This window comes from Melitaea cinxia, chromosome 20, assembly GCF_905220565.1.
Source record: "Melitaea cinxia chromosome 20, ilMelCinx1.1, whole genome shotgun sequence".
Taxonomy (NCBI): Eukaryota; Metazoa; Arthropoda; class Insecta; order Lepidoptera; family Nymphalidae; genus Melitaea; species Melitaea cinxia.
Window position 1 is genome coordinate 3,585,960 of NC_059413.1, and position 13,046 is coordinate 3,599,005.

The 13,046-nt window shown below is 32.9% G+C and overlaps 1 protein-coding gene across 1 annotated transcript; it reads left to right on the forward strand.

Annotated features, from left to right (window-relative positions):
* Positions 1–2,807: 2,807 nt before the first annotated feature.
* On the forward strand, positions 2,808–11,836 carry LOC123663315 (chromobox protein homolog 1-like). Its single transcript, XM_045598003.1, has 6 exons — positions 2,808–2,984; positions 4,907–4,996; positions 7,056–7,179; positions 8,384–8,530; positions 8,994–9,172; positions 11,584–11,836. Exons 2-5 carry the CDS (start codon positions 4,907–4,909, stop codon positions 9,170–9,172), a joined length of 540 nt encoding a protein of 179 aa, XP_045453959.1. The 5' UTR covers positions 2,808–2,984; the 3' UTR covers positions 11,584–11,836.
* The last annotated feature ends 1,210 nt before the right edge of the window (positions 11,837–13,046 follow it).

Consider the following 13,046-nt stretch of genomic DNA (forward strand, 5'->3'; position numbering starts at 1 on the left):
GAGTGATGTAGCGACATCTATCTAGCGGCATACAAACTAGAGGAAACTGACGTATCCTACATCGCGCTATCAAAGTTATCAAAGTGATTGAGTAGGTATATATACAAGATCCCGACAACAACCGTCGGGGCGTTAGCCTGCCAGACACAACACCCGTCTGGTTGGAGGACCCTCCCTTTGCGATCAACTCAACACCTCGTTTCTCCACACCCCCCAAAATATAACTGATTATAAAATTCTCGTTTTATTTTAGAAGTATCTGACTGACTGAACTACAAACTGTGAATTCGCAAAAAAACCATCAGCGAGCAATGTCCCGCTAGTTGCTCGCTGCGTGTGGCTTGTTTTTCTTACCGACTTTACGGACACTTGCAGTATATTATACAAAGTATATTATATTACACACACGTTAGCGCAGCGGCACAGATTGGTTTAGGTACTACCACAGCGGTCAGAGGACTGGCCTATGGCTGTTGCGTTGGCGTTTGCGGATTCGATCCCCATAATATGGTCTAAGATCCCGATATAAAACGACCTTCACCAAGATGTTTATTTCATGAACCGCATTTTATATTTAATTTATATATCTATATCTATATCTATATCTATATCTATATCTATATCTATATCTATATCTATATCTATATCTATATCTATATCTATATCTATATCTATATCTATATCTATATCTATATCTATATCTATATCTATGTCTATATCCATATCTATATCTATATCTATATTCTATATTCTATATCTATAATCTATAATCTATAATCTACTATATCTTCTATAATATATATAATAATATATATAAAAGCGAAAGGTCACTCACTCACAACTCACTGAAAAAATTAAATTAATTATTGAAATTTAAAATGTCCGCTCTATAGATGGTTAGAAGGTGTCCAAATAATGTATCTTTAGAAATCAACTCCTTTTTGGGGCTAAAACGGGGGATCGTAGGTTGACTCAGTCATCACGAAATCTCCGAAACCGTAATAGCTACAAACTTGAAATTTGGCAGGTAGGTTCTTTATAGGACGTAAACATCCGCTAAGAACGGATTTTACGAAACTCGACCCCTAAGGGGATAAAACGGGGGTTGGAAGTTTGTACGAAAGTCCTATGTTTTTGAAGTAAGAGACTTGAAATTTAAAATGTACGCTCTATAGATGGTTAGAAGGTGTCCAAATAATGTATCTTTAGAAAACAACTCCTTTTTGGGGCTAAAACGGGGGATCGTAGGTTGACTCAGTCATCACGAAATCTCCGAAACCGTAATAGCTACAAACTTGAAATTTGGCAGGTAGGTTCTTTATAGGGCGTAAACATCCGCTAAGAACGGATTTTACGAAACTCGACCCCTAAAGGGATAAAACGGGGGTTGGAAGTTTGTATGAAAGTCCTTTGTTTTTGAAGTAAGAGACTTGAAATTTAAAATGTATGCTCTATAGATAATGAGAAGGAGTCCAAATAATGTATCTTTAGAAATCAATTTCTTTTTGGGGTTAAAACGGGGGATCGTAGGTTGACTCAGTCATCACGAAATCTCCGAAACCGTAATAGCTAGAAACTTGAAATTTGGCAGGTAGGTTCTTTAAAGGACGTAAACATCCGCTAAGAACGGATTTTACGAAACTCGATCCCTAAGGGGAGAAAACGGGGGTTGGAAGTTTGTATGAAAGTCCTATGTTTTTGAAGTAAGAGACTTGAAATTTAAAATGTATGCTCTATAGATGATGAGAAGGAGTCCAAATAATGTATCTTTAGAAATCAATTTCTTTTTTGGGGTTAAAACGGGGGATGGCAGGTTGACTTACTCATCACGAAATCTCCGAAATTATAACAGTTATAAACTTGAAATTTGGCAAGAAGGTTTCTTATAGGGCATAGATATCCGCTAAGAACGGATTTTACGAAATTCGATCCTTAAGGGAGTAAAACGGGGGTTGGAAGTTTGTATGAAAGTCCTATATTTTGAAGTAAGAGACTTGAAATTTAAAATGTATGCTCTATAGATGGTGAGAAGATGTTCAAATATTGCATTGTAATCTATATATATATATATATATATATATATATATAAAAGAGAAAGGTCACCGACTCACTCATCACGAGAACTCAAAAACTGCTGGATGGTCCATTCATCCAGGATGGACAAAAATGAAATTTGGCAGGGAGGTAGATTATAATTAGGAGACGTCCGCTAAAAACCTCTACGTTACTAGAATACTTTTTTATTTGCCCCTGTCGTCACGGAGTCACGGAGGAGCGTGCGTTACGCTATTCCGTTGCATATATTTACGTAGAACCATATTAAAAACTAAATTGCATACAGTATATTTTAAACATATTTACACTACAATACTATATTATTACTACATTATTTCATACCACAATTCTGAGGAATTCAACGAACTATTATGTACGACGCGATGCGCGCTTCACGCGGACGTAGTCGCGGGCAACAGTTAGTGTTATAAAACAAAGTCCCCAAAAGTGTATGTGATCGATTCCCTCAAAATCTACGGAACAGATTTTCATGCGGTTTCACCAATGGAAAGAGGGCTTCAGGAGGAAGGCTTACGGAACGGCTAAGCCGATTATGATGAGAGTTTCACTGGAAGTTTGCCGGGAAAACTTTGTTTCAAACTGATATCAACGCGGGCGAAGCCGCGGGCACAACTAGTATATATATATATTTATATATTAGTTGAAATATCGATATTTCTAAATATTTATATCGATATTTTGATATATCGATATTTTATCAACAGTCTTAAGGCAAGTTATTTTACTCTTTAGTCGAGAGCGTAGTAACATGTTTTTGTGTTTTATATAAGCTTCTTGATAGTAACTAATACCAAACTAATGCTTGACTAATACTTAATCTGTGGTCGAAACTCAAGCGATAGTTTGGACTTTGTTTTACCTCGCCGGTTAACTTTCTTGTTTAATAAATATTTGTTAATAATTCAGAGGTAAGATTTATTTTAAATTATATGTTACGAAAGCTTATTGTAGTCTATATATCTTTTCTAAAATCGAAATATCCTGATGTTATCGATATAAATATTGGTTAACTTACGACTATGAAACCAAAATGGCGGTATTGATATTTTATGTCTGATTCAATATCATATTATTTAGGTATATTTCTTGAATTATTCTGACTTAGATTTAATAACAGAATACTGTTATACAACAACAAATGGTTAACTGATCGATGTAATATTTTTAAGTGATATTTTTTTAACCGCAATAAGTTGAATACTCGCACAACACTCAGTTGTTTTTTTTTACGTTAAAAAAAGTATGACTAATAATTGTGTTTTCTCGCAAACGAAATAATTGTTTGTTGGCAAACGAAAAAAAAACCGACTTCAATTACATGGACAAGTAATATAAAAAGTAAAAAGTTTTAGATCTAATTAAAAAATACATATTTAAAATGTTCAAATAGATATGTAAATAAAACTTTTTTATAACTATCCTTTATTCAACACATTATTTACCTTAAATTTTTTATAAACTATTCAACCATCGGAAATTTAAAAAAAAACTTATTATTTATTAATTAAGATTTATTTTATTTATTTTGATTTATTTTATTTATTTTGATTTATTTATTTATTTATTTAACAACTTTTCTGTGCTATAAACATTTTCCCTCTGGATATGCTCTTTATAATTTTCTTCTAAGAATCCTTTTTTCTCCTCGTCGGCTTTTTCATAATTTGTACATTTTTTTTTGTAATTTACAATCAGTCGCCAGACTATAAGTAAATTTGTTGAAAGGAGAATGGCGATTAGAGTGGCTGCAGGATTGGGCTGCAGCCCTCTTTTAGGTAGGAAGCACATAAGCTCTCTTCAGTTTTTGTACAGGCCTTGAGATCGTCAGCTAGTGGATCGTAGGCTAGTGGATTAGGATGAGCAGAAAGATATTCCATGTAGTTTTTCCTGTAACGTTCAATTTTCGCCGTTACAGTTGGAATCCCAAGATAATCGTGGATTTCAGAGTTTTGAGCAAACCACGAGGCGCCAGCAATGACACGCAGAATGTTGTTCTTTACTCTTTGGAGACACATTATATTAGATTTGCTGGTTGTAGACCAAATCTGGATGCCATATATCCAGATCGGTTTTAGGACAGTAGTGTAAAGCAAGCAGTTTGTTGTTAGTGGATAGACTTGATTGTCTACTAAGTAACCAAAGCAAATTTCTGAATCGTTGGTTAGTTTCTTCTCTTTTGGTTTTAATGTGATCCTTATAGGTTAGATGTCTATCCAGGAGGAAACCGAGATATTTGACGCAGTTTATTTGTGGCAGGATTGTGTTGTCAAGCCTGACCGGTGGGCAAATCACCTTGCCGTAGTGAGAAAGTGATGTGAAAAGATTTGGCACTAGCTTTTATTCGCCATTTATTAAGCCAAGCGTGGGTGTCATTTAGTTGCTTTCGCAGTTTTTCGGTTGCTCTTATTGGGTCCACAGAAGAAGAAAGGAAGGCAGCATCATCAGCGTAGGTAGCAATAGTGATGTCCGCTGACTGGCAGATCGTGGGTGAAGATGTTATACAAGACCGGTTCGAGGACTGAGCCGCACACGTGGACACGCGCACACGCGCCTACGCGCACACGCGCACACGCGCACACGCGCACACGCGCACACGCCCACACGCGCACACGCGCACACGCGCACACGCCCACACGCCCACACGCGCACACAAACACAGAAAAAAAAACGCTGACACAAAATAATAATATATAATTATAAATATATTATACCCACATAGGTAAAATTATGATAGGGAAAGATAAAGCTCTTTTTATTTTTCTTAAGTCTGTTTTTAAATGTAATAAACTTTATCATTAGTTTTTCAAATTGTTAATTACAATTAATACAGATGGCTGAAAAAAAGAAAGAAGGTGAACCAGAAGGTGAAGAAGAATTCTCAGTTGAAAAAGTATTGGATCGACGTGTGAGAAACGGAAAGGTTAATATTTTGATCAAATAATTAATTGTGTTTGCAGGTAAACGAAGAAAAACCAACTTCAATTATATCGACAAGTAATGTAACGTAGGTAGACGAAAAAATAGTCAAGAAAATACACATTATCAAAGATTACTTCAAAAGTTGCAATCAGATCTCGATGAAATTTAAATATGACCACATGATAAACATCGGCTTTCGATTAAATCATCACAATCGGTAAACCCAGTAAAAAGTTATGCGGATTTTCGAGAGTTTCCCTCGATTTCTCTGGGATCCCATCATCAGATACTGGTTTCCTTGTCATGGTTCCAAACTAGGGATATCTCCTTTCCAACAAAAAAAGAATTATCAATTAATATATTAGATATATTAATTGATAATTCTATATTAATTAATATATTAAAAAAAAACATTAGTTCATAAACGACGGAGTTATCCCTGAACATACATAAAAAAAAACATACAGTCGAATTGAGAACCTCCTCCTTTTTTTGAAGTCGGTTAAAAATATCTTTTACAAGGCAATTACATTTTAATGCATTTTATTTATAAAATAGATTTGTGAAAATTTTTCAAACCTTAAAAACCATAATTTGTATATTAAAAATTATAATATTCACAGGTAACACTAGTTAGATTTTTAAAAAGCATTAGGTAAGATATTCATGCACTAGAATAATTGTCTTTTAATAATAATAATTGTGTTTGCTCGCAAACGAAAAAAAACCGACTTCAATTACATCGACGAGTAATACAACGTAGATCGACGAAAAAATAGTCAAGTAACTACGCTTTATCAAAGATTACTCAAAGAGTAGTTATCAGATTTCGATGAAATTTAAATGTGACCACATGATAAACATCGGCTTTCGATTAAATTAAAAATCATTAAAATCGGTACACCTAATAAAAAGTTATTGCGGATTTTCAAGAAGTTCCCTCGATTTCTCTGGGACCCCATCATCAGATCCTGGTTTCCTTATCATGGTACTAAACTAGGGATATCTTCTTTCCAACAAAAAAAGAATTATCAAAATCGGTACATCTAGTAAAAAGTTATTGCGGATTTTCAAGAGTTTCCCTCGATTTATCTAGGATCCCATCATCAGATCCTGGTTTCCTTATCATGGTACTAAACTTGGGATATCTCCTTTCCAACAAAAAAAGAATTATCAAAATCGGTACATTCAGTAGAAAGTTATGCGGTATAATACAACGTAGGTCGACGAAAAAAGCGTCAAGTAAAAACGCATTATTAGATATAGCTCGAAAAGTAGTTGTTAGATCTCAAATAAATTTAAATGGGACCAATTGGCACACCCTACCTTTTGATTAAAAGAAAATTTGTCGAAATCGGTCCACACGGGCAAAAGGTCGAATTGAGAACCTCCTCCATTTTTGGAAGTCGGTTAAAAAACTGCTAAAAATAGCACACATGATTTTGTCAATATCACGTGGACTAGTCAAGACGTTGAATAGTTGGCACAGTTTGCCGTGACTGGCTTTCAGCTATGGGGTTGTGGTTTCGATTCCCACCGTGAATTTAGGTGTAATATATTCATTCATATATAATACCAGCTGTGCCCGCCCGCGACTTCGTTCGCGTGGAATTTAACAAAATAAGTTATTGTTCAGTACGCAGTAATAAAAAAAAATTGATATAAAAGTAGAAGTTATTGTTCACTACGCAGTAAAAAAAAAAAAATTGAAATAAAAGTAACCTAAGTTACTCTTTGTTACCTCAGCTATCTGCTTGTGAAAGTCCCGTCAAAATCGGTCCAGCCGTTTCAGAGATTAGCCAGAACAAACAGACAGACACAAACAACATAAATTATAAAAAATGTTATTTCTGGCGTATGTACCATGTATACATACATTCAATTTTATGTATTTGTATAGATAAAACTTGATTACATGACTTGTTAAATAAATCCATTTACTTTTACAAAATTGTTTGATAATTTTAAGTAAAATTGGTTCTCTGTGTATGTATTATTTCATATTTTTATACGTTGATAAATCGAAATGTTATATATATTAATTTATATGTGTTTTTAAGGTGGAGTATTTCCTCAAGTGGAAAGGTTATAGTGATGAAGATAACACTTGGGAGCCTGAAGAAAATCTTGATTGTCCAGATCTTATACAAGCTTTTGAAGAAGCAAGAAAGAAAAAAGAAGCTGGTAACTAAATATTTCTAGTAGAATACTAAACTCTTCTAATGGTTTTCTAATGGTTTTATTTAACGAAATTGATATGGAACTATACGCTTAATATGTACTTATGTACCCAACTTTGATATTAACTTTAATATATATGTTATTTTATTCTTTCTTTTATTGAAACATTTAAAACTTGGCATCTTGAAATTGTCGAACCAATGTCTGTTATCTGCAAAGCGTATAATTTTGAGATATTCATTACTAATGTTATAATAACATTTTCTAAAGAAGCAGATTTTTTAAAACAAATTTAAATAAAATTGTAATGTTTCCTTAATTTGTGGACATCGCAAATTATCAATTACTAGCTTGCCTGGCGAACTTTGTACCGCCTTCTTTATTTTTTTCTTAAATATAATAATTAATATATCAAAATAAAATATAGCCTATCTTTCAAGTTGGATCGAACTGCACATGGTGTGCGAATTTTATTATAATCGGTTAAGTGGTTTAGGAGTCCATTGAGGACAAACATTGTGACACGAGATTTATATATATTAAGATTGGCACATTTTAGATAATAGGAATATAACAATGTCTTACTTTAGTATTTAAATATGTGTAATTTTTTTATACTCCTGTAAGAAAATTTGGTGCTCAAAGAACACTGCATAGCACCAAATATTTCTTTTTGTGATTTTGTTCTTAGATCATATATTGTCTTTTATTGAGCTAAACAAAAATCTTGCAAATGATTTTTGAGTTCAAACTTTAGCAAATATCGAATAGATATCAAACTTTAGTCAATATATATGGTTATTGAAATATTTACCTTCTGTTTATGTAAGACGTATTTCTCCATAGTAAGTTTTTATCATGTTCAATTCACATTTTGTACACTGAATACATGCAAATGTGATAAAAAAAAGTAGACTTGAAGTAAACAAACTGATGACGTTCAGCTATAGCGAGTTTGCCCAAAGTACCTCATCCATTACCATTTCTTATACTACAAGAACACATATGATTTTTCCCTATTAATTATTAATTGAGACAGTTAAAGTAGGGGTTTCATAATCGTATATTAAAGAGTACATTATAGATTTTATATTAATTGTATCTAGTTGTCAAACCTGTATGGTATACTGTTCAAAATTTCAATTTAATTATTACCTAGTAAAGTTACAGTTATGTATATGAGATATTCAATATTAATATATTGCAGAGGGCAAACTGAGTAAAACCGACAAAGATGTGAAGAAAAGAAAGTCGTCAGCAGCAACTCCTGATCTTAAAGGTGCTAAAAAAAGTAAGGGCGATGATAAGAAAGCTTCAGGATTTGACCGTGGCTTGGAACCCGAGAAAATTATAGGTATGTACAACAATTTTATTTTTATTATTTAGCAATTCATACAAAAGGTTTATGTTCAATCAGTATAAAATTAAAAAAATTTGGTAACATTGTACCTTGTTGTATTAGCTTAGGTCAATTGGGACTTAAGCCAGTCGAAAATTTTCAGATTTATTTCTCATTGATACTTTTTTCTTGTTATCTGAAGTATATATTACGCAAATTTATTCTGCTTTATTTCTAACATTGTAATTTGACAAATATGAAATCTCTTGCGTTCTCGTGCGTGCGTGCGTGCGTGCGTGCGTGCGTGCGTGCGTGCGTGCGTGCGTGCGTGCGTGCGTGCGTGCGTGCGTGCGTGTTTTGATCCTTTATTTTACAAGAATTTACAAAAATTAAACAAAGCAAGTATTTCAGATTTAGAATATATTCTATGTTTAATATTAGCTAAATTAGATACATAATATGTTGTTCAAAATTACAGGTGCAACAGACAGCAGTGGAGAGTTGATGTTCCTCATGAAATGGCAAGGTACAGATGAAGCTGATTTGGTCCCAGCAAAGCAAGCAAATGTGAGATGTCCGCAGGTTGTGATTCAGTTTTACGAGGAGAGACTCACATGGCACACACCATCTGCAGATGAGGGCAATGCTGAAGATTAGGTAATAATAATAATAATAATTAAGGGTCGGCTTTAGAAGACAGTGTTCCTTAAATTTACTTACTTGTTGAGAAGGTTCCTTAGATATTTTTGTGTGAAGAAATAAAAATTATAACAATAACTATTATATTATTTATATTATCTATTATGTGTATATTTATTTGTATCTATTATATTTTAAATGGTGGTAAACCATTAAAAAAAAAAAAAAAAAAAACAACAAATAGTACAATCAATGTACAAAGGTGGTCTTAATGCTATAAGGGTGATCTCTTCTAGACAATCTTTTTCTATAGGACCAGCAGGCCTAGCATGCGCGCCACGACAAAATTTTGTCTACCCCTTTTCTCGTATTATCTCTCTATGTCTACAGTAGCTAACATGCGTGCACGCGATACTCTTCTCGTTACGTCAATAGAAGAGATAATCATTAAATTTTAGTGATCTGTGATATTTATCTCTACGGAAGCTAACATGACATCGTAATTTTGTCGAATTTTGTCGTTTTAGGAAGAGAAACTTCTCGTTTTCAATATTATCGACGAGAAAGACGATAAATAAAAAATAAATAAAACCGGGTGCCTATTTTTTGTATACCATGGCGTTTCCCTATTATAATTATATAATTTCGGTATACGAAGAGCGGGAAATGCGAAAAGTCGAGTGAAGTGTGCCATATAATGACACAAAAAACGTATTTGCGCCCTGTTGCTTCTTATTCTAAATAATAATAATAATAATACTTTATTTCAGACCAAAGTATAAGTCCATATTGGGTTAGTACAACAAGACAAGACAACATTCAGAATAAAAAACAAAACAACATTATATTAAAAAGTAAAAATAAAATTAAATAGAATAAAAGTAAAATCAATAATCAAAAAAAAAAAAAAAATTCAAAAATTGAAAAAATTTTAAAAATAAAAAAAAAAAAAAAACTGCGTGATAGAATTACAATTATCTAATGTGCAACAAGATATAAAGCACAACACGAGCATATTGTTTTACATATATAATTAAATTCATTTAGTTACGCCGTTTTATTTTCCATATTAGATTTTTTAAATTAGATATACACTTTTTATCTTAGCCAAAAGGCCGAGAACATTGTTAAATAAAACATGTGTCACTCGTTTGAAATTATACAAACGTTGGCTCATCCCGGTTTGGCACGATTGGTCAATAACCTTGTAAATTCAACTTTACGACATAAGAAATAAGAATGATATTCAGTTGTGATTATGGTTGATAATGTTTCTCTACTCGACAAGGCGAAGTCTTCGGAAGAGAATTTTGTCTCTCGTAGTGCGCATGTTAGGGTAATCGAGAAAATACTCGATGTAGACATTATCTCTCTCTCTCGTCAAGAGATATCTCGTTGTATGCATGCTAGGCCGGCAGGTGTAGTAATGTTACTTAACTTGATTGACTATTTAATATCAAGAAGCTACATTAAAAAAGTATAAAATTTGTACAAGTGAAAGTTTGAGGAAACTTGATTTGTTTTTATGTTGCTTGATTAAGTATCATTTGTAATAAAAATAAAAATTAATTATTATATATATACTATTATTATATATATACTATTATCATATATATACTATTATTATATATCTATAATAATGAAATAGTAGGAAAGTCAAAACTGTACATTGAATAAATATTCATATATTTTAAAAGAATAACTTGGGGTGTGATCTACAATCGATACCGAAGCCAAAAATGTAGTTTTTAGAATTTTGTTGTCTGTTTGTCTGCTTTTCTGTTTGCCTGTATGTATGTACGGGATAAATTCAAAAAGTACTGCATGGATTTACTTCTAATTTGGCACGAATATTATTAAAAAGTCGTGTCAACATATAGGCTAAATATCATCATGCTCTCACCTACAGGGAACGACCAGTAAACCTTTATTTTTCAACGCATTCTGTAACAACGTGTAATCTAACGACGTATATTTGAATGTTGTTATTATGTTAATAACCATGCTATAAGCTAGCTTCACACTATAAATAAAGACATTCTTTAGTATATTTAGTATCAGCATTGCACCCGTGCGATGCGTGGGTCGCTAGTATACTATAAAAATTAATTATTATCGTAGAAGAGATTAATCAAAAGCCTCTTCAGCTGTAATATGGAACTGCTGGGCATAGGCCTCTTTTCCCATGTAGGAGAAGAATCAGAGCTTAATCCACCACACTCCTCCAATGCGTAACGATATGATTTGCGATTGCTATCAGGTGTACATGATAAGAAGCGGGACTGACGCTTAATCTCTCTTTCTCTCTCTCTCAAAGATCTCTGAGGCACGGTGGGGAGACAAGTGCTGTGACCATTGGGTCAACGCGTCGTCTCAACAAATCAAAAGTCGTTACAAGTGAAGTTTAATAGAATGTTTTTTGTTTTCAGGTGTATCATTCCAAGGAAAATTTTTAACAAAGAAACACAAATGTGAAATAGAATTTTAAAGAATCTTACGCTGGTGATTTAATTACACATTAACCCTTTCACCGCCTGAATCGGATTTATCCGACAAAAAAATTCGGGCTTATTCCGCCTGAGTCGGATTTATCCGACACAAAACCCTGTGTACCATATATATTTAATTTCTAAACGTATTATGATGTTTTAGCCTAAAATAAATTTTTTTTTCGAAAGTTTATCTATTCAACCTTTTAATTAGTGTTACAATTCAAATTCACTATATCAAGAAACAAAATAAAGTACAATTTCAATTAAGGTAAATTTACTTATATTATCCCGGAGAAAGTGTATTGACTTCCAACGCCTCTGTCATATTTATCCGACAGTAGTGATGAGACATAATGTTAGAATTTATAAGATATGGAATATTCATAAACAAAAATATTATACTAAATACCAAGTTATTGAATAATAAAAGTACATTAAGTACCTATGTAATTGTTATTTAATAACGTGTTGTTTTTGCTCTGTGTAAATCTATATTTTGTAAGAAATTAGCGATTTAGTTATTTTTGTACGGACAACTATAAATGCTAATTTCCATCCCTAGACTGAGTCCTTTTCGCCAGTATAGCCAGTACATAGCCAGCGCCTGCGTCGGATAAACATGACCGTTCATGACGTCACAACCGCATGGAATTTTCCATTAGTGTTGTGCGTGTTTTTGTGATAAAGTAGCGAGTTAGTAAGTTTTACGTTCGTATTTTTAAAATTGAAATTTAACGACTGCTGATGACGATTACGAATTTGTGCCAGACGAAGAATTGAAATTGATGAAGAGGTAATTATATATTTTATTAAATTGTTTTATTTAAATTTGTCGTGAAATGAGAAACGGTAATCTTATCTATCCTATCTTCACACAAACGGTGAGAACACGAGTTATACCTACCGTAAAATGCTGCAACTTTGCCTGGATTTTGACGTTTTTTGTTCCTATATCTGAACCTATTTATTATTATGGCTTTTAATGAGTTTAAGGCGGAAGGCAGACCTTATGTCTTGCCAGGTTAGAATCCAATTTGTTTAAATCATGCTGTTTTTCTGAATTACAAGCACTCGAAAGTCGTAGGCAAAGTTGTACGTAAAAGACGCAACTTTGCCTAGAGAAGGATATCGAAATAAATAAAATATTGGGCTTTTTCTCTATTTTTTTTCCGTGTGCATAAGACACCGTGCTAGTCCCGGCAGTTAGATTATTGCATAAGAGTAATATTTTATTTTTTCATGGCTAATAGGTAAAGTTGTAGCAGGTACCACAAACTTTCTATAGAAAAATATCGCCGACTTCAGGGTTGTCCCAAAACAAAAACATTATTTTTTAATACTTTTATTTACTTTTTGAAAATAAACAAATTGCTATTTACGAGTATAAATCACAAATACAA

Excerpts from the sequence above, each read along its gene's own strand:
- LOC123663315 (XM_045598003.1), top strand. The coding sequence starts at position 4,907 with ATGGCTGAAAAAAAGAAAGAAGGTGAACCAGAAGGTGAAGAAGAATTC. Across the intron at positions 4,997-7,055 it reads GACGTGTGAGAAACGGAAAG|GTGGAGTATTTCCTCAAGTG; the intron begins GTTAATATTTTG and ends TGTGTTTTTAAG. Across the intron at positions 7,180-8,383 it reads AAGAAAGAAAAAAGAAGCTG|AGGGCAAACTGAGTAAAACC; the intron begins GTAACTAAATAT and ends AATATATTGCAG.